The sequence below is a fragment of the Lethenteron reissneri genome, chromosome 67 (assembly GCF_015708825.2).
Source record: "Lethenteron reissneri isolate LAM-NWPU_2019-01 chromosome 67, ASM1570882v1, whole genome shotgun sequence".
NCBI lineage: Eukaryota > Metazoa > Chordata > Hyperoartia > Petromyzontiformes > Petromyzontidae > Lethenteron > Lethenteron reissneri.
Genome location: NC_083845.1, coordinates 7,367,572 through 7,387,987, shown reverse-complemented (window position 1 = coordinate 7,387,987; position 20,416 = coordinate 7,367,572). Strand labels below are relative to the sequence as shown.

General features: G+C 56.8%; 1 protein-coding gene across 1 annotated transcript in view; it reads left to right on the top strand.

Annotated features, from left to right (window-relative positions):
- Positions 1 to 20,416, top strand: part of LOC133360127 (GTPase-activating Rap/Ran-GAP domain-like protein 3) — a 59,288-nt gene that overhangs the window by 27,261 nt on the left and 11,611 nt on the right. Inside the window, 10 exon segments of the mRNA XM_061578712.1 lie at positions 2,195 to 2,302; positions 4,582 to 4,606; positions 5,160 to 5,266; positions 6,071 to 6,186; positions 9,589 to 9,693; positions 11,375 to 11,449; positions 15,091 to 15,202; positions 16,104 to 16,202; positions 16,470 to 16,586; positions 18,211 to 18,362. Of these exon segments, the coding sequence (XP_061434696.1) occupies positions 2,195 to 2,302; positions 4,582 to 4,606; positions 5,160 to 5,266; positions 6,071 to 6,186; positions 9,589 to 9,693; positions 11,375 to 11,449; positions 15,091 to 15,202; positions 16,104 to 16,202; positions 16,470 to 16,586; positions 18,211 to 18,362 (1,016 nt within the window).

Below are 20,416 nucleotides of genomic sequence, written 5' to 3'. Positions count from 1 at the left end.
CACACCGACACAGCTACTACACACACTGACACAGCTACTACACACACCGACACAGCTACTACACACACTGACACAGCTGCTACACACACTGACACAGCAGGTACACACACTGACACACTACACACACTGACACAGCTACTACACACACTGACACAGCTGCTACACACTGACACAGCTGCTACACACACCGACACAGCAGGTACACACTGACACAGCTACTACACACACTGACACAGCTGCTACACACACTGACACAGCTGCTACACACACTGACACAGCTACACACACTGACACAGCAGCTACCCACATGACACAGCTGCTACACACACTGACACAGCTGCTACACACACTGACACAGCTGCTACACACCGACACAGCTACTACACACACTGACACGGCTACTACACACAGACACAGCTGCTACACACTGACACAGCTGCTACACACACTGACACAGCTGCTACACACACCGACACAGCAGGTACACACACTGACACAGCTACTACACACACTGACACAGCTGCTACACACACTGACACAGCTGCTACACACACTGACACAGCTACACACACTGACACAGCTACTACACACACTGACACAGCTGCTACACACTGACACAGCTGCTACACACTGACACAGCTACTACACACACTGACACAGCTACTACACACACTGACACAGCTACTACACACACTGACACAGCTACTACACACACTGACACAGCTGCTACACACACTGACACAGCTGCTACACACACTGACACAGCTACTACACACACTGACACAGCTACACACACAACACAGCTACTACACACACTGACACAGCTACACACACTGACACAGCTACACACACACTGACACAGCTACTACACACACTGACACAGCTACACACACTGACACAGCTACTACACACACTGACACAGCTACTACACACTGACACAGTGTATAGTGTAGTGTATAGTAGTATAAGTAGTGTATAGTGTAGTGTATAGTGTAGTGTATAGTAGTGTAGTGTATAGTGTAGTAGTGTATAGTGTAGTGTATAGTGTAGTGTATAGTAGTTTAGTGTATGTGTATAGGTATAGTAGTGTAGTGTATAGTGTAGTGTATAGTGTGTATAGTGTATGTAGTGTATAGTGTATAGTAGTGTATAGTGTAGTGTATAGCGTAGTGTATAGTGTAGTGTATAGTGTAGTGTATAGTGTAGTGTAGTAGTGTATAGTGTAGTGTTTAGTAGTATAGTGTAGTGTATAGTGTAGTGTATATTGTAGTGTATAGTGTAGTGTATAGTAGTGTATAGTGTAGTGTGTAGTGTAGTGTATAGTGTAGTGTATAGTGTAGTGTATAGTGTAGTGTATAGTGTAGTGTAGTGTATAGTGTATTGTAGTGTGTAGTGTAGTGTGTAGTGTAGTAGTGTATAGTGTAGTGTATAGTAGTGTATCGTATAGTAGTGTATAGTGTAGTGTATAGTGTAGTGTATAATAGTGTATAGTGTAGTATAGTAGTGTAGTGTATAGTAGTGTATAGTGTAGTATATAGTGTATAGTGTAGTGTAGTGTAGTAGTGTTAGTGTAGTGTTTGTAGTGTATAGTGTAGTGTATAGTAGTGTATAGTGTAGTGTATAGTAGTGTATAGTAGTGTATAGTGTAGTGTATAGTAGTGTAGTGTATAGTGTAGTAGTGTATAGTGTAGTGTATAGTAGTGTATCGTATAGTAGTGTATAGTGTAGTGTATAGTGTAGTGTATAATAGTGTATAGTTTGTAGTAGTGTGTGTATAGTGTAGTGTATAGTAGTGTATAGTGTGTATAGTGTGTAGTGTATAGTGTAGTGTTTAGTAGTGTATAGTGTAGTGTATAGTAGTGTATAGTGTAGTGTATAGTAGTGTATAGTGTGTAGTGTATAGTGTAGTGCATAGTAGTGTATAGTGTAGTGTATAGTGTAGTGTATAGTAGTGTATGTATGTAGTGTATAGTGTAGTGTATAGTGTAGTGTATAGTGTAGTGTATAGTGTAGTGCATAGTAGTGTAGTGTATAGTATGTATGTAGTGGAGCGATTAGTCGTTAACAGGGCCTAAGTCGCGGAGTGTCCCTGCTGCATCACAGCTCTCGAGCGAGCTGTGCACGCCGACGTCCCCACGACGTCCCCACGACGTCCACGTGCTCCCGTCATCACCCCCCCCCCCCTCCCCACCAGGTGGAGCGCAAGCGGCACATCGCAACGACATCGTCACCATCGTGTTCCAGGAGGGCGAGGAGTCGTGTGTGTCCTTCAAGCCCTCCATGATCCGCTCGCATTTCACGCGTATCCACTCCCCTGCCGTCACGCGCACGCACACGCACACACATACACACACGTGCACACACGGTCACACACGTGCACACGCACACACCACACACGCACACACACACACGCGCACACCACACACGCACACACACACACGCACACGCACACACACGTGCACACGTACATACGCGTGTGTACACGTACACACACGTGTACACGTACACGCGCGTATCCACTCCCCGCCGGCACGCGCACACACACACGCGTGCACACACACATGCACACAGACACACACACGCACACCACGCACACACACGCACACGCATGCACACACGCACACGCGCACACACACACGCACACACGCACACACACACATACGCACACACACACAGCACACACACACGCACACACACATACGCACACACGCACACGCATACACACACGCATACACACACGCACACACACACGCACACACACGCACACACACACACCACATGCGCGCACGCGCGCACACACATACGCACACACGCACACACGCGCACACGCGCACACACAACGCATGCACACGTACACACATGCACACCCGTGTATTATCCCCTCCGTCACGCGCACACACACACATATACACGCACACGCACACACACACACACTCACACATGTACACACACACACACGCACACACGCACACACGCACTCACACACACCACGCACACACGCGCACAACACACGCACACACACGTACACACGCGTTGCGGACGCGTAACACACAGCGCACACCACACACACGCACAACACACACGCACACACACACGTACTCACACACTGCACACACACGTGTATTTGTCCTTAACGTTCGCGACGGCCAAGACATCTTTGCCTTGGTGAGGTTCAACAGAGCCACGACAGCTTACAGGTACCACCACCGCACGGTTGCTGCGTGTCTGTGCGTCACCTGTGCACGTGCACTCCGTGAGTGGGCGTGATGTGAGTGTGAGTTAGCGTGCGTGCATGAGGTGTGCCGTGAGTGAGTGGGTGAAATGAGTGTGAGTGACTGATGGAGTGTGAGTGACCTGAGTGAGTGTGTGTAAGCGTGTAAGCGTGTGAGGAGTGAGTGTGCGTGCGTACGTGTGTGTGTGAGTGACTGAGTGTGTCTGTGTTAAGTGAGTGTGTTTGTGACTCGCCCCGCGTGTTCCCGCTGCAAGGCTCGTATCTTCTCCGAGGGAGCGAGAGTGAGTGAGTGTGAGTGAGTGTGTGACTGAGTGAGTGTGTGCGTGAGTGAGTGAGCGTGAGTGAGTGAGAGTGAGCGTGTGTGAGTGAGTGTGTGACTGAGTGAGTGTGACTGAGTGTGTGTGAGTGAGCGTGAGTGAGTGTGAGTGAGTGTGTGACTGAGTGAGTGTGTGCGTCAGTGAGTGAGCGTGAGTGAGAGAGCGAGAGTGAGTGAGTGTGAGTGAGTGTGTGACTGAGTGAGTGTGACTGAGTGTGTGTGAGTGAGCGTGAGTGATTGAGTGAGTGTTAGTGAGTGTGAGTGACTGTGAGTGTGCGTGCGTGACTGAGTGAGTGAGTGAGTGACTGACTGAGTGAGTGACTGAGTGAGTGAGTGACTGAGTGAGTGAGTGACTGACTGAGTGAGTGACTGAGTGACTGAGTGACTGTGTGTGAGTGAGTGTGAGTGACTGAGTGTGTGTGTGACTCGCCCTATACGCAGGCTGCGCGTCTTCTCCGAGGAGAGCGTGCGTGAGTGAGAGTGTGTGAGTGTGTGTGTGAGTGACTGAGTGACTGAGTAAGTGTGTGTGTGAGTGACTGAGTGACTGAGTAAGTGTGTGTGTGAGTGACTGAGTGACTGAGGTGAGTGTGTGTGTGAGTGACTGAGTGACTGAGTAAGTGTGTGTGTGACTGAGTGACTGAGTGAGTGTGTGTGTGAGTGACTGAGTGACTGAGTGAGTGTGTGTGTGAGTGACTGAGTGACTGAGTAAGTGTGTGTGTGTGACTGAGTGACTGAGTAAGTGTGTGTGTGAGTGACTGAGTGACTGAGTGAGTGTGTGTGTGACTGAGTGGACTGAGTAAGTGTGTGTGTGAGTGACTGAGTGACTGAGTAAGTGTGTGTGTGACTGAGTGACTGAGTAAGTGTGTGTGTGAGTGACTGAGTGACTGAGTGAGTGAGTGTGTGTGTGACTGAGTGACTGAGTAGTGTGTGTGAGTGACTGAGTGACTGAGTGAGTGTGTGTGTGAGTGACTGAGTGACTGAGTGAGTGAGTGACTGAGTGACTGAGTAAGTGTGTGTGACTCTCCCACTGCAGACTGCGCATCTTCTCCGAGCAGAGCGTGAGTGTTAGTGTGTGAGTGACTGAGTGAGTGAGTGAGTGACTGAGTGAGTGTGTGAGTGTGAGTGTAAGTGAGTGTGTTGTGTGAGTGAGTGAGTGACTGAGTGAGTGACTCACCCTATACGCAGGCTACGCATCTTCTCCGAGGAGAGCGTGAGTGAGTGAGTGTTAGTGAGTGACTGAGTGACTGAGTAAGTGTGTGTGTGACTGATTGACTGAGTAAGTGTGTGTGTGAGTGACTGAGTGAGTGTGTGTGTGAGTGACTGAGTGACTGAGTAAGTGTGTGTGTGAGTGACTGAGTGGCTGAGTGAGTGAGTGAGTGACTGAGTGACTGAGTGAGTGTTGTGTGTGTGAGTGACTGAGTGACTGAGTAGGTGTGTGTGACTCTCCCACTGCAGACTACGCATCTTCTCCGAGGAGAGCGTGAGTGTTAGTGTGTGAGTGACTGAGTGAGTGACTGAGTAGTGTGTGAGTGTGAGTGTAAGTGAGTGTGTGAGTGAGTGAGTGACTGAGTGAGTGACTGAGTAAGTGTGTGTGTGACTCTCCCACTGCAGACTACGCATCTTCTCCGAGGAGAGCGTGCCGCTGTTTGGGCCCCCGCTGCCCACTCCGCCGGTGTTCACCGACCACCACGAGTTCCGGGACTTCCTCCTCGTCAAGCGTGAGTCGATCCCCCATGCCCCTGCCCCAACAGGCTGTTAAGGCTACACGGGAGATCTTTGTCTCTGTGCGTGCGTGTTCACGTGCGTGTGCGGCAGAGGTCGCAACCGGGTACCCGATACCCGTACCCTACCCGATACCCGGCTACCCGTACCCGGCCGGGTACGGGTACGGGTAGCCGTTTGCGACCCTGGTGCGGCCGGGTACGGGTACGGGTAGACCGTGAGTCACTGGTGAGTCACCGTTTGTCACTCATTTCGGGTAGGGTACGGGTACGGGTAGGGAACGGGTACCCTACCCGACTGGGTACGGTACCCATTTGCGACCCTGGTGCGGCCGGGTACGGGTAAGGAATCAAAACCCGTTTGCGCCCTCTGGTGTGCGTGTGTGCACGTGCGCGTGTGTGTCTGTGTGCGTGCGTGTGGGGAGCGGTGGTGCAGCGGTTAACGCGCTGCGCTATGAACCTGGCGACCCGGGTTCGATTCCCGCTCACGGCCAACACCCACAGTGGCGATCATCTGAACCGGTACCGGGCCTCCCCTAGGTCGACTCAGCCTCAAATGAGTACCTGGTACGGTGTGTAAACATCGCAACTGGGGGAGACAAAGGCGGTCGGGCGTGGTGCTGGCCATCCACCCCCTCGTGTACCGTTCCGGCCTTCATAGGTGCTACTCGCTAACAGCACTTGCCCCTACAGTCTGTTAAGGCTATACGGGGGATTTTTGTCTTTTGTGTGCGCATGCGTGTGTACATGTGTGTGTGTGTGTGCGTGTGTGCGTGTGCGTGTGCCCGACTTTCGCCGCAGTGATCAACGGAGAGAAAGCCACTCTGGAAACGCCGACATTTGCGCAGAAACGCCAGCGGACGCTGGACATGCTGATACGCTCCATGTACCAGGACTACACTCCCGACCTCTACAAGGTGAGAGCGAGAGTCAAGCCGAGGAGGAGGAGGCCTCAACCCCCTACCGGGACATGTGAAGAGCTCTACGGCTCATCGGATTCCTCCCGCAGCGTCAAATAAATGTTCCGATTCTGGCTCGGCACGTGGATGAGCGGAGACGCGCGTGGGTGACGCGGTGAACGAGCGGAGGTAGGTGTGGGTGACGCGGTGAGCGAGCGGAGGCAGGCGTGGGTGACGCGGTGAGCGAGCGGAGGCAGGTGTGGGTGACGCAGTGAGCGAGCGGAGACAGGCGTGGGTGACACAGTGAGCGAGCGGAGGCAGGTGTGGGTGACGCAGTGAGCGAGCGGAGACAGGCGTGGGTGACACAGTGAGCGAGCGAGACAGCGTGGGTGACACAGTGAGCGAGCGGAGACAGGGCGTGGGTGACGCGGTGAGCGAGCGGAGGCAGGTGTGGGTTACGCAGTGAGCGAGCAGAGACAGGCGTGGGTGACACAGTGAGCGAGCGGAGACAGGCGTGGGTGACGCAGTGAGCGAGCAGAGGCAGGTGTGGGTGACGCAGTGAGCGAGGCGGAGGCAGGCGTGGGTGACACGGGTGAGCGAGCGGAGGCAGGTGTGGGTGACGCAGTGAGCGAGCGTGAGACAGGCGTGGTTGACACAGTGAGCGAGCGGAGACAGGCGTGGGTGACGCAGTGAGCGAGCAGAGGCAGGTGTGGGTGACAGCAGTGAGCGAGCGAGACAGGCGTGGGTGACGCAGTGAGCGAGCGGAGACAGGCGTGGTGACGCAGTGAGCGAGCAGAGGCAGGTGTGGGTGACACAGTGAGCGGAGCGGAGGCAGGCGTGGGTGACACGGTGAGCGAGGCGGAGGCAGGTTTGGGGTGACGCAGTGAGCGAGCGGAGACAGGCGTGGTTGACACAGTGAGCGAGCGGAGACAGGCGTGGGTGACGCGGTGAGCGAGTGGAGGCACGCGTGGGTGACGCTGTGAACGAGTGGAGGCACGCGTGGGTGACGCTGTGAACGAGCGGAGGCACGCGTGGGTGACGCTGTGAACGAGCGGAGGCACGCGTGGGTGACGCTGTGACGAAGCGTCACCCACCACGCCTACCCACCGAGGTCACGCACGCGCGTGGCGAACGATTCCATTAGCTCCGTGGCCTGGCCCTGCTTGGCCCTGACCGTTAGCTCCCAGCTTGGCTCGGTAACCAGCCCTGTGGTGGGACACAAAACAACAATAAATATAATTATGTATAAATATAATTACGTATAAATATAATTATACACAAATATATATTATTTAATATATACACAAATAGATGAGTCGATTGAAAAAGCCCAGAATGCCGTGGGGCATGGGCCGGTGGGAAAATGTCGGCGCGGCGAAATCGAAGACACCGTCGCCTCTCACCACTCACCCACCACTCACCCTCACCACTCACTCACCACTCACCCTCACCACTCACCCTCACCACTCACTCACCACTCACCCTCACCACTCACCCTCACCACTCACCCTCACCACTCACTCACCACTCACTCACCACTCACCCTCACCACTCACCCTCACCACTCACTCACCACTCACTCACCACTCACCCTCACCACTCACCCTCACCACTCACCCTCACCACTCACTCACCACTCACCCTCACCACTCACCCTCACCACTCACCCTCACCACTCACCCACCACTCACTCACCACTCACTCACCACTCACCCTCACCACTCACTCACCACTCACCCTCACCACTCACACCACCACTCACCCACCACTCACTCACCACTCACCCTCACCACTCACTCACCACTCAACCTCGCCACTCACTCACCACTCACTCACCACTCACCCTCACACTCCTCACCACTCACCCTCAACCACTCACCCTCACCACTCACCCTCACCACTCACCCCTCACCCTCACCACTCACCCTCACCACCCCCTGCTCACCCTCACCACTCACCCTCACCACCACTCACCATTGACACTCACCCTCACCACTCACCCTCACCACTCACCCTCACCACTCACCACTCACCCTCACCACTCACTCACCACTCACCCTCACCACTCACTCACCCTCACCACTCACCCACCACTCACCCTCACCACTCACCCTCACCACTCACCCTCACCACTCACCCACCACTCACCCACCACTCACCCTCACCACTCACCCCCACTCCTCACCACTCACCCTCACCACTCACACCACCACTCACTCACCACTCACCCACCACTCACCCTCACCACTCACCCTCACCACTCACCCTCACCACTCACCCTCACCACTCACCCAGCCACTCACATCACTCACTCACTCACCACTCACCCCACTCACGCCACTCACGCACCACTCACCACTCACACTCCACCACTCACCACTCACCCACCACTCCTCACCACGTCACCCACCACTCACCACTCACCCTCACCACTCACCCTCACCACTCACCCACCACTCAACCCTCACCACTCACCATCACCACTCACCCCCTCACCACTCACCCTCACCACTCACCCTCACCACTCACCTCACACCACTCACCACTCACCCCACTCACCCTCACCACTCACCCTCACCACTCACACTCACCACTCACTCACCACTCACCCTCACCACTCACCCTCACCACTCACCCTCACCACTCACTCACCACTCACCCTCACCACTCACCCTCACCACTCACACTCACCACTCACCCTCACCACTCACCCTCACCACTCACACTCACCACTCACCCTCACCACTCCACCCTCACCACTCAACCCTCACCACTCACACTCACCACTCACTCACCACTCACCCTCACCACTCACCCTCACCACTCACCCTCACCACTCACTCACCACTCACCCTCACCACTCACGTCACCACTCACACTCACCACTCACCCTCACCAATCACTCACCACTCACCCTCACCACTCACACTCACCACTCACCCTCACCACTCACTCACCACTCACTCACCCTCACCACTCACTCACTACTCACCCTCACCACTCACTCACCCTCACCACTCACTCACCCTCACCACTCACTCACCACTCACCCTCACCACTCACTCAACCCTCACCACTCACTCACCACTCACCCTCACCACTCACTCACCACTCACCCTCACCACTCACTCACCACTCACCCTCACCACTCACCCTCACCACTCACTCACCCTCACCACTCACTCACCACTCACTCACCACTCACCCTCACCACTCACCCTCACCACTCACTCACCCTCACCACTCACTCACCACTCACTCACCACTCACTCACCACTCACCCTCACCACTCACCCTCACCACTCACTCACCACTCACTCACCCTCACCACTCACTCACCACTCACCCTCACCACTCACTCACCCTCACCACTCACTCACTCACTCACCCTCACCACTCACTCCCTCTCCCTCTCTCTAGAACATGCTGAACCGCCGCTCTCTGAGTGACGTGCTGCCCGAGTCGCCGCGCTCGGCGAGGAAGAAGGAGGAAGCACGCCGGGCGGAGTTCGTCCGCGTTGGGCAGGTGGGCAACCCCCCACCACCACCCCCCCACCACCCCCACTACCCCCCCCCCCCACCATCACCACCCCCCCCCCCACCAACCCCCCCCCCCACCCCTCCACCCCCACCACCATCCCCCTCCACCTCACCACCCCCCTACCACCACCCCCCCACCACCCCCCCCACCACCATCCCCCTCCACCTCACCACCCCCCTACCACCACCCCCACCACCACCACCCCCCCCACCACCCCCACTACCCCCCCCTCCACCATCACCACCCCCCCCCCACCAACCCCCCCCCCACCCCTCCACCCCCACCACCATCCCCCTCCACCTCACCACCCCCCTACCACCACCCCCCACCCACCACCACCCCCCCACCACCCCCCCCCACCACCATCCCCCTCCACCTCACCACCCCCCTACCACCACCCCCCACCACCACCACCCCCCACCACCCCCACTACCCCCCCCTCCACCATCACCACCCCCCCCCCACCACCCCCCCCCCACCCCTCCACCCCCACCACCATCCCCCTCCACCTCACCACCCCCCTACCACCACCCCCCACCCACCACCACCCCCCCACCACCCCCCCCACCACCATCCCCCTCCACCTCACCACCCCCCTACCACCACCCCCCACCACCACCACCCCCCCCACCACCCCCACTACCCCCCCCTCCACCATCACCACCCCCCCCCCACCAACCCCCCCCCCACCCCTCCACCCCCACCACCATCCCCCTCCACCTCACCACCCCCCTACCACCACCCCCCACCCACCACCACCCCCCCACCACCCCCCCACCACCATCCCCCTCCACCTCACCACCCCCCTACCACCACCCCCCACCACCACCACCCCCCCACCACCCCCCCCACCACCATCCCCCTCCACCTCACCACCCCCCTACCACCACCCCCCACCACCACCACCCAACCACCCCCCCCACCACCCCCTTCACCACCACCCCACCACCCCCCCCACCACCCCACCACCACCCCCCCACCACCACCCCCTACCAACCCCCCCCCACCACCCCCCCCACCACCCCCCCCACCACCCCCCCCACCACACCCCCCACCACACCCCCCACCCGGCCCCCACACGACTCACCACGTGGGGGGCTGCCCCCCCCCGTACGCTCGAGGAACTCCGGCCCCGCGTCCGACTTCGCAGTCGCGGCCGTCGGGCAAATGCTTGTTGATAATTGATAATTGGTTTCGATTTAAAGCTTTCGTGACGTAGAAGGGAAATAATAAAATAATAAAAATAAACATAATATTATATTACTTTATTACGTTTTATATTGTCATTATTTTATTATTTCCTTTCTACGTGACATTACCGAAAGAACCAAGAAGATGATAATTGGTTTTTTACCCTTCTATCTGGCAACAAAACTGACACCTTTTTACAAGGAGTCATGTTTGCATAGACCACAATACCTGCGGTCGTAATGCAAACAAAAAACATAACTCTGATAATGTATGCACTGTCCTTGAAGTTGATTGGTCCACACCCGAGACAGCTTTCCTTAGAGCCTAGTCTCACATGGGTTGGACCAGATGACGCCAAAAGGCGCACAACTCAAAGACAATGCACCATCAGAGTATGAGAGCTCGAGGTGCAATTGCTTGTTGTTGATGGTTGTTGTTTGATGGTTGTTGTTGTTGTTGTTTGGTTGTTGTGTAGGCGCTAAAGCTGAAGACGATCGTGCGCGGGGACGCCCCGACGAGTCTGGCGACGACAGGGCTGTGCAGGAAGGAGGTGAGCGAGACCCGTCGCAGTCAAAGGCTCTAATCCCACTCCCCTCGAGTTGAGCAGCACGTGGAGATGGAATGTGACAATCGTTGCTGACGCTGATTGGTCCACACCAGAGACGGCGGCCATCTTCTTTAGTGGACCAATCAGTCTCAGCGACAATGCCACTCACTCACGCTCACTCACGCACGCACGCTCACTCACTCACTCACGCTCACTCACTCACGCTCGCACGCACGCTCACTCACTCACTCACGCTCACTCACTCACGCTCACTTACGCTCACGAGCACTCACTCACACTCACTCACTCACGCTCACTCACTCACTCAGGCTCACTCACTCACTCACGCACGCTCACTCAATCACGCTCACTCACGCTCACTCACTCACGCTCACTCACTCACGCTCACTCGCGATCACTCACTCATGCTCACTCACTCACTCATGCACGCTCACTCAGTCACGCTCACTCACGCTCACTCACTCACTCAATCACGCACGCTCACTCACTCACGCTCACTCACTCACGCTCACTCACTCACTCATGCACGCACGCTCACTCACTCACGCTCACTCACTCACTCACACTCACTCACTCACTCACACTCACTCACGCTCACTCACGCTCACTCACTCACGCTCACTCACTCACGCTCACTCGCGATCACTCACTCATGCTTACTCACTCACTCATGCACGCTCACTCAGTCACGCTCACTCACGCTCACTCGCGATCACTCACTCACGCTCACTCACTCAATCACGCACGCTCACTCACTCACGCTCACTCACTCACGCTCACTCACTCACTCATGCACGCACGCTCACTCACTCACGCTCACTCACTCACTCACACTCACTCACTCACACTCACTCACTCACGCTCACTCACTCACTCACACTCACTCATGCTCACTCACTCACGCTCACTCACTCATTCACGCTCACTCACTCTCACTCACACACGCTCACTTACACACACTCACTCACGCTCACTCACTCCCTCACTCACACTCACTCACACTCACTCCCTCACTCACACACTCATGCTCACTCACTCACTCACACTCACTCACTCCCTCACTCACTTACTCACTCATGCTCACTCACGCTCACTTACACACACTCACGCTCGCTCACTCACTCCCTCACTCACACTCACACTCACTCACTCCCTCACTCACTTACTCACTCATGCTCACTCACTCACGCTCACTCACTCACTCACGCTCACTCACGCTCACTCACTCACGCTCACTCACTCACTCACGCTCACTCACTCACGCTCACTCACACTCACTCACGCTCACTCACTCACGCTCACTCATTCACTCACGCTCACTCACGCTCACTCACTCATGCTCACTCACACTCACTCACGCTCACTCACTCACGCTCACTCACTCACTCACGCTCACTCACTCACTCACGCTCACTCACTCACACTCACTCACAGGTCTGTCGGAAAGACAGCGTCTGAATTCTTCACCTGAGGACGGCTGCTTGCGTTGTGGCCGAAACGTCGTGAGAATTTTATCTTATTATGTTTTATTTTTATTATTTTATTATTTCCCTTCTACGTGACTTTACCGAAAGAACCAAGAAGATGAAACAGATGCCTTTATCGAAGAATCGATATTCTGCATTTAAAACCGACTCGCACAGTGGAAGGGTACCTGACTGGGGGTCCCCGCCCCCCCCCCCCCCCCGATCGGGGACCCCGAATCCCGGGGGGCCACAGCTCCCCTGCTAGACAGGGGAGGATGTACACGGGGGGGGGGGGCGGGGGGCACGGGTGTCGCTGTGGACGCTAACCGCTGCACCACCGCTCCCTACACCTATATATAGACAACAACAAACCCCCGTTGACAACTTAGTAGCGGTGACGTCAACACGGCGCTTGTGCCAGGCTAGGTGCACTTCAAGGCCACGTGAAGTGTCGAACGCCCGCCGGCAGGAGGTCACGGGGCAGACCCAGCAGGTGCCGTGGGTCGACTGACCGAGATGACCGGCAGCTGTGTCAGTGTGTGTAGTAGCTGTGTCAGTGTGTGTACCTGCTGTGTCAGTGTGTGTAGTAGCTGTGTCAGTGTGTGTACCTGCTGTGTCAGTGTGTGTAGTAGCTGTGTCAGTGTGTGTAGTAGCTGTGTCAGTGTGTGTAGTAGCTGTGTCAGTGTGTGTAGCAGCTGTGTCAGTGTGTGTAGCAGCTGTGTCAGTGTGTGTACCTGTTGTCGGTTGTCCTTGGAGTACGGGAGCATGGTGGACACGTGGAACATGATCTCGTGCCCCTGGTAGATGGACACGGGTGTCGCTGTGGCGCGGCACCTGCAGGCGTCTTGCTCGCGATGCCGCTGACGGACCGGCCCTCCACCCCCACAGAGGGTAGCCCATCTATGGGGGGGGCAGTGGCGTCACCTAACCTTGACCTAACCTTGACCTAACCTTGACCTAACCTTGACCTAACCTCGACCTAACCTTGACCTAACCTCGACCTAACCTCGACCTACGGCCTCAACGTTGCGTTGGGGGGCTCCACCGTTGCCTGGGTAACCCGTCACGCGCCTCGCGAAAAACGAACGAAAATGAACGAGAATCACCCGAATGTGTTACCCGTGGCCTGACGCGTCTTTCTGCGAACGTCTCTCGGGTGACAACGTTGGAAAGCTCCCTGAGCACTTTCTCCGCGCGTGCATCGGGTCTCCTTCTTCGCAGACGGAGCGGGAAGGCGGCCGGGTGATGGTCGCGCATTATGCCGGACGAACGGCAGAGGTCGCAAACGGGTTTTGATTCCTTACCCGTACCCGGCCGCACCAGGATCGCAAACGGGTACCCGTACCCGTACCCTACCCAATACCCGGCTACCCGTACCCGGCCGGGTATCAGGTAGGGTACGGGTAAGGGTGCCCGATCGCGACCTCTGGGATGAAGCCGTGTTGCAGGCGCGGGTGGGTTGATTCTAGGAACTTGAATTGTGAGAAGAGACAAGACGTTGGGAAATGAGTGACAAACGGTTACTCACCAGTGACTCACGGCCTACCCGTACCCGTACCCGGCCGCACCAGGGTCGCAAACGGGTACCCGTACCCGGCCGGGTACGGGTAGCCGGGTATCGGGTAGGGTACGGGTATCGGGTACCAATGTAGTGACATAAGAAGGGAGGGGCTGCTGTAGGCACTGGGTTCCCAGGGGGTCCAGACGCTTTTAAGCCTTTTTGGCGCCGCCAACGGGGGGGGGGGCTGTGTGTGCTCTGTGGGATGTCTGGTGGCGCACACGGCCCCACCCCTCGTCGGACCAGGCATAAAAGGAGAGCTCCCTGGACGATCGGGGCCCAGTTGTAACTCAAGACCCAAGACCCACGACCAGCCATCTGAAGACCCTGTGAGGCTGTGAGAGCCAGCGCTGGGACTCTGGAACTCCCGACTCTACGACCTTGTGAGGGCGAGCGTAGCCAGAGTAGAGTATCTAGAGTATCTAGGCTGTGTAGCTAGGCTGTGTACCTAGGCTGTAACAGAGTATCAGGACTGTTGGAGTGTTGTATTGTAATAAAGAAGTTACATCTACAAGTGTCTCCGGAACCCGTTACACCCGGTTGCGACCTCTGACGAACGGTGGTCGGCTTGCGTTCATTGATGCGCTTGCCTCCCGCAGCCCTGGGAGCCTCAGTGCTACGGGCAGAACTTCCCGTACGAGGTGCACTGCGCCGACTCGTGGCGGAGCGGGCTGCTCGTCTCCACCGAGGCCGGCGTCCTGCTCCTCCACGGTACGCGGCGGTGGGGACGGCTCGACGCCACTGTCATCGCCACCGTCACCACCGTCACCACCGCTGCTACCATCACTACCGCCACTGCCACCGCCACCATCACCACCGCTACCATCACCACCGCTGCTACTATCGTTATCGCCACCGCTATCATCACCACCACCGCGCCACCGCCACCACCACCGCCGCTACCGTCACCACCACCGCTACCGTCACCACCGCCGCCACCGCTATTGCCACCATCACTGCCGCTACCATCACTACCGCCACCACCACCGTCACCACTGCCACCACCACCACTGCCGTTACCACCGCCACCACCGCTATTGCCACCAATGCCAACACCACCACTACCGTCACCACCGCCATCACCATCACTGCCTCCACTACCGCCACTACCACTGCCGCCACCACCGCCACCACCACCATCGCCAGAGCCAATGCGTTAACACCTTAGTCACTCGTATCAGATCACCTCAATAGGAGTTACCGCGACCCCCCGCGTCACCGCGACCCCCACGTGACTGTGACCCCACGTGACCGTGACCCCCTGCGTCACCGTGACCCCACGTGACCATGACCCCCGCGACCCCCACGTGACCGTGACCCCCCACGTCACCGTGACCCCGCGTCACCGTGACCCTACGTCACCGTGACCCCCACGTGACCGTGACCACCCACGTCACCGCGACCCCCACGTGACCGTGACCCCCCATGTCACCGTGACCCCGCGTCACCGTGACCCCCACGTGACTGTGACCACCCACGTCACCGCGACCACCCCGCGTTACACGCACGGACAGACAGAGCCGACGCCGTTAGCCCCTCCTCCTCGTGGACCCGGGGGCGTCGTTGGGAGCCCCCCTAACGCCGCCGCCGCGCTCCCCTCGCCCCCCCCCAGAGGGACAGCCGCCGCTGCCCGTGCTGGACCGCAGCTTCTCGGTGCGCCAGATGAACGTGATCGAGGCGCTGGACATGCTGGTGCTGCGCAACGAAAAGGGTGAGGAGGCACCACGCCACCGACACGCCATGGACACGCTAACTGTTAACTATTTGACGAGCTCCATTGGAACCTCATTTGCCAGTAAAAAATATGATAGTTGTTTTTTTTTACCCTTCCATCTGGCAACAAAACTGACAACTTTTTTTACAAGGAGTCTCTGTCGCTGTCTCTGTTGTGCGGCTGTCCCGTTCACCTGCCCATCTCTCTGCCCGCGTGCGTGCGTGTGTGTGTGTGTGTGCGTGTACGCGTGCGTGTGCGTCACAGGCAAGGAGTCACGTGTGTTCGTGTTCCGCCTGTCGGCCGTCTGGAAGTCGGTGGAGGAGCAGTCCGCGGTGCTCGGACGCGTCGAGTGCCGTGAGCACAAGCTGGAGAAGACCAAAGGTTGTCGGGGGTGGAAGAGGGCACGCACATACAAAGATAAAGATCCCCCGTATAGCCTTAACAGACTGTAGGGGCAAGTGCTGTTAGCGAGCACCTATGAAGGCCGGAACGGCACACGAGGGGGTGGGTGGCCAGCACCACGCCCGACCGCCTTTGTCTTCCCAGTGGCGATGTTTTACACACCGCACCGGGTACTCATTTAAGGCTGAGTCGACCTCGGGGAGGCCCTGGACCGGTTCAGATAATCGTCACTGGTGTTGGCCGTGGGCGGGAATCGAACTCGGGTCGCCAGGTTCATAGCGCAGCGCGCTAACCGCTACACTACCGCTCCCCACATACACACACACACACACGTATGCGCACACGCACATTCGCACGAACATACACACGCAACAACAACAACAACCGCCATTCGCTACTAAGTGGCGGTGATGTCACCACGACGCTTGTGCCAGGCCATGTGCACCTTGAGGCCACGTGAAGTGTCGAACGCCCGCTGGCAGGAGGTCACGGGGCAGACCCAGCAGGTGCCACGGGTCGACTGACTGAGACACACACACGCGCACGCGCACACTCACATACACCCTTCGTTGGCGCTCGCTAACAGCACTTGCCCCGACAGTCTGTTAAGGCTACACGGGGGATCTTTGTCTTTATTTGTGCATGTGTGTGTGTGCGTGCGCGCATGCGTGCGTGCGTGTGCGCGTGTGTGTGTGTGCGTGCGCGTGTGTGCGTGCGTACGTGTGTGCGTGTGCGTGCATGCGTGTGTGCGTGTGCGTGTGTGCGTGCGTGTGTGCGTGCGTACGTGTGTGTGCGCGTGCGTGCGTGTGCGTGTGTGCGCGTGTGTGTGTGTGCGTGTGTGCGTGCGTGTGTGCGTGCGTGCGTGTGTGCGTGTGTGCGCGTGTGTGCGTGTGCGTGCGTGTGCGTGCGTGCGTGCGTGTGTGTGTGTGCGTGTGTGCGTGCGTGCGTGCGCGTGTGTGCGTGCGTGCGTGTGTGTGCGTGCGTGTGTGCGTGCGTGTGTGCGTGTGTGTGCGTGCGTGTGTGCGTGCGTGTGTGCGTGTGTGTGTGTGCGTGTGTGCGTGCGTGCGCGTGTGTGCGTGCGTGTGCGTGCGTGTGCGTGCGTGCGTGTGTGTGGTGTGCGTGTCGTGGCGTGCGCGTGTGTGCGTGCGCGTGCGTGCGTGTGCGTGCGTGCGTGTGCGTGCGTGTGCGTGCGTGCGTGTGCGTGCGTGCGTGTGCGTGCGTGTGCGTGCGTGCGTGTGCGTGCGTGTGCGTGCGTGTGCGTGCGTGCGTGTGCGTGCGTGTGCGTGCGTGCGTGTGCGTGCGTGCGTGTGCGTGCGTGTGCGTGCGTGCGTGTGCGTGCGTGCGTGTGCGTGCGTGTGCGTGCGTGCGTGTGCGTGCGTGTGCGTGCGTGCGTGTGCGTGCGTGTGCGTGCGTGCGTGTGCGTGCGTGCGTGTGCGTGCGTGTGCGTGCGCGCGTGTGCGTGCGTGTGCGTGCGTGCGTGTGCGTGCGTGTGCGTGCGTGCGTGTGCGTGCGTGCGTGTGCGTGCGTGTGCGTGCGTGCGTGTGCGTGCGTGTGCGTGCGTGTGCGTGCGTGCGTGTGCGTGCGTGTGCGTGCGTGCGTGCAGGCTGCCACCTGTACGCCGTGAACACGCACAGTGCAGCAGGCACACTGCGCGTGGTGAGCGCCACGCGCTACAAGCTGCTGCTCGCCACGTGGAGGCGGCCGCCCGGCGGCGTGACGGCCGCCTCGCCCGTCGAGGAGTTCCAGTACATACGGGTGAGTTAGTCAGGTGACTGTCCTGTAGTACTGTCCTGTAGTATTGTCCTGTAGTACTGTCCTGTAGTACTGCCCTGTAGCGTAGTGCTGAGCGCTGAGTAGATACGGGTGAGTTAGTCAGAGTACTGTCCTGTAGTATTGTCCTGTAGTACTGTCCTGTAGCGTAGCGCTGAGCGCTGAGTAGATACGGGTGAGTTAGTCAGAGTACTGTCCTGTAGTACTGTCCTGTAGTACTGTCCTGTAGTACTGCCCTGTAGCGTAGTGCTGAGCGCTGAGTAGATACGGGTGAGTTAGTCAGAGTACTGTCCTGTAGTATTGTCCTGTAGTACTGTCCTGTAGCGTAGCGCTGAGCGCTGAGTAGATACGGGTGAGTTAGTCAGAGTACTGTCCTGTAGTACTGTCCTGTAGTACTGTCCTGTAGTACTGCCCTGTAGCGTAGTGCTGAGCGCTGAGTAGATACGGGTGAGTTAGTCAGAGTACTGTCCTGTAGTATTGTCCTGTAGTACTGTCCTGTAGCGTAGCGCTGAGCGCTGAGTAGATACGGGTGAGTTAGTCAGAGTACTGTCCTGTAGTACTGTCCTGTAGTACTGTCCTGTAGTACTGCCCTGTAGCGTAGTGCTGAGCGCTGAGTAGATACGGGTGAGTTAGTCAGAGTACTGTCCTGTAGTATTGTCCTGTAGTACTGTCCTGTAGCGTAGCGCTGAGCGCTGAGTAGATACGGGTGAGTTAGTCAGAGTACTGTCCTGTAGTACTGTCCTGTAGTACTGTCCTGTAGTACTGCCCTGTAGCGTAGTGCTGAGCGCTGAGTAGATACGGGTGAGTTAGTCAGAGTACTGTCCTGTAGTATTGTCCTGTAGTACTGTCCTGTAGCGTAGCGCTGAGCGCTGAGTAGATACGGGTGAGTTAGTCAGAGTACTGTCCTGTAGTACTGTCCTGTAGTACTGTCCTGTAGTACTGCCCTGTAGCGTAGCGCTGAGCGCTGAGTAGATACGGGTGAGTTAGTCAGAGTACTGTCCTGTAGTACTGCCCTGTAGCGTAGCGCTGAGCGCTGAGTAGATACGGGTGAGTTAGTCAGAGTACTGTCGTGTAGTACTGCCCTGTAGCGTAGTGCTGAGCGCTGAGTAGATACGGGTGAGTTAGTCAGAGTACTGTCCTGTAGTATTGTCCTGTAGCGTAGCGGAGTGCTGAGTAGATACGGGTGAGTTAGTCAGAGTACTGTCCTGTAGTACTGCCCTGTAGCGTAGTGAAGTTCCAGTACATACGGGTGAGTTAGTCAGAGTACTGTCCTGTAGCGTAGCAGAGTCCTGAGTAGATACGGGTGAGTTAGTCAGAGTACTGTCCTGTAGCGGAACGCTGAGTGGATATGGGTGAGTTTGTCAGGCGACTATCCTGTAGCATAGCGGAGCGCTGAGTGGATACGGGTGAGTGCAGCCGCTCTATGGAGATAACGATGATGTTGACGATGTTGACGATGTACCGTCCAGGACATCTGTCTGTTAGACACTCCTCCTCCTCTGATGATGATAAGGTTGACGATGTTGACAACGACGTTGTTGATGTACCGACCAGGAAATCTGTCCGTTGGGCACTCCTCCTTCTCCTCTGATGTTGATGATGTTGATGATGTTGACGATGTTGATGATGGTGATGATGTTGATGATGTTGACGATGTTGACGATGTTGACGATGTTGACGACGACCTTGATGATGAAGATGCTGACGATCATGTTGACAATGACGTTGACGATCATGTTGACAATGACGATGTCGACGACGATGTCGACCGTCCAGGACATCTGTCTGTCCGACACTCCTCCTCCTCCTCTGATGACGATGATGATGATGATGTTAACGATGTTGATGATGATGATAATGTTAACGATGTTGACGACAATCTTGATGATGAAGATGCTGACGATCATGTTGACAATGACGTTGTCGACGACGATGTCGGCCGTCCAGGAGATTTGCCTGTCCGACACTCCTCCTCCTCTGATGATGATGATGATGATGTTGATGATGATGTTGACGATGTTGACGACAACTTTGATGAT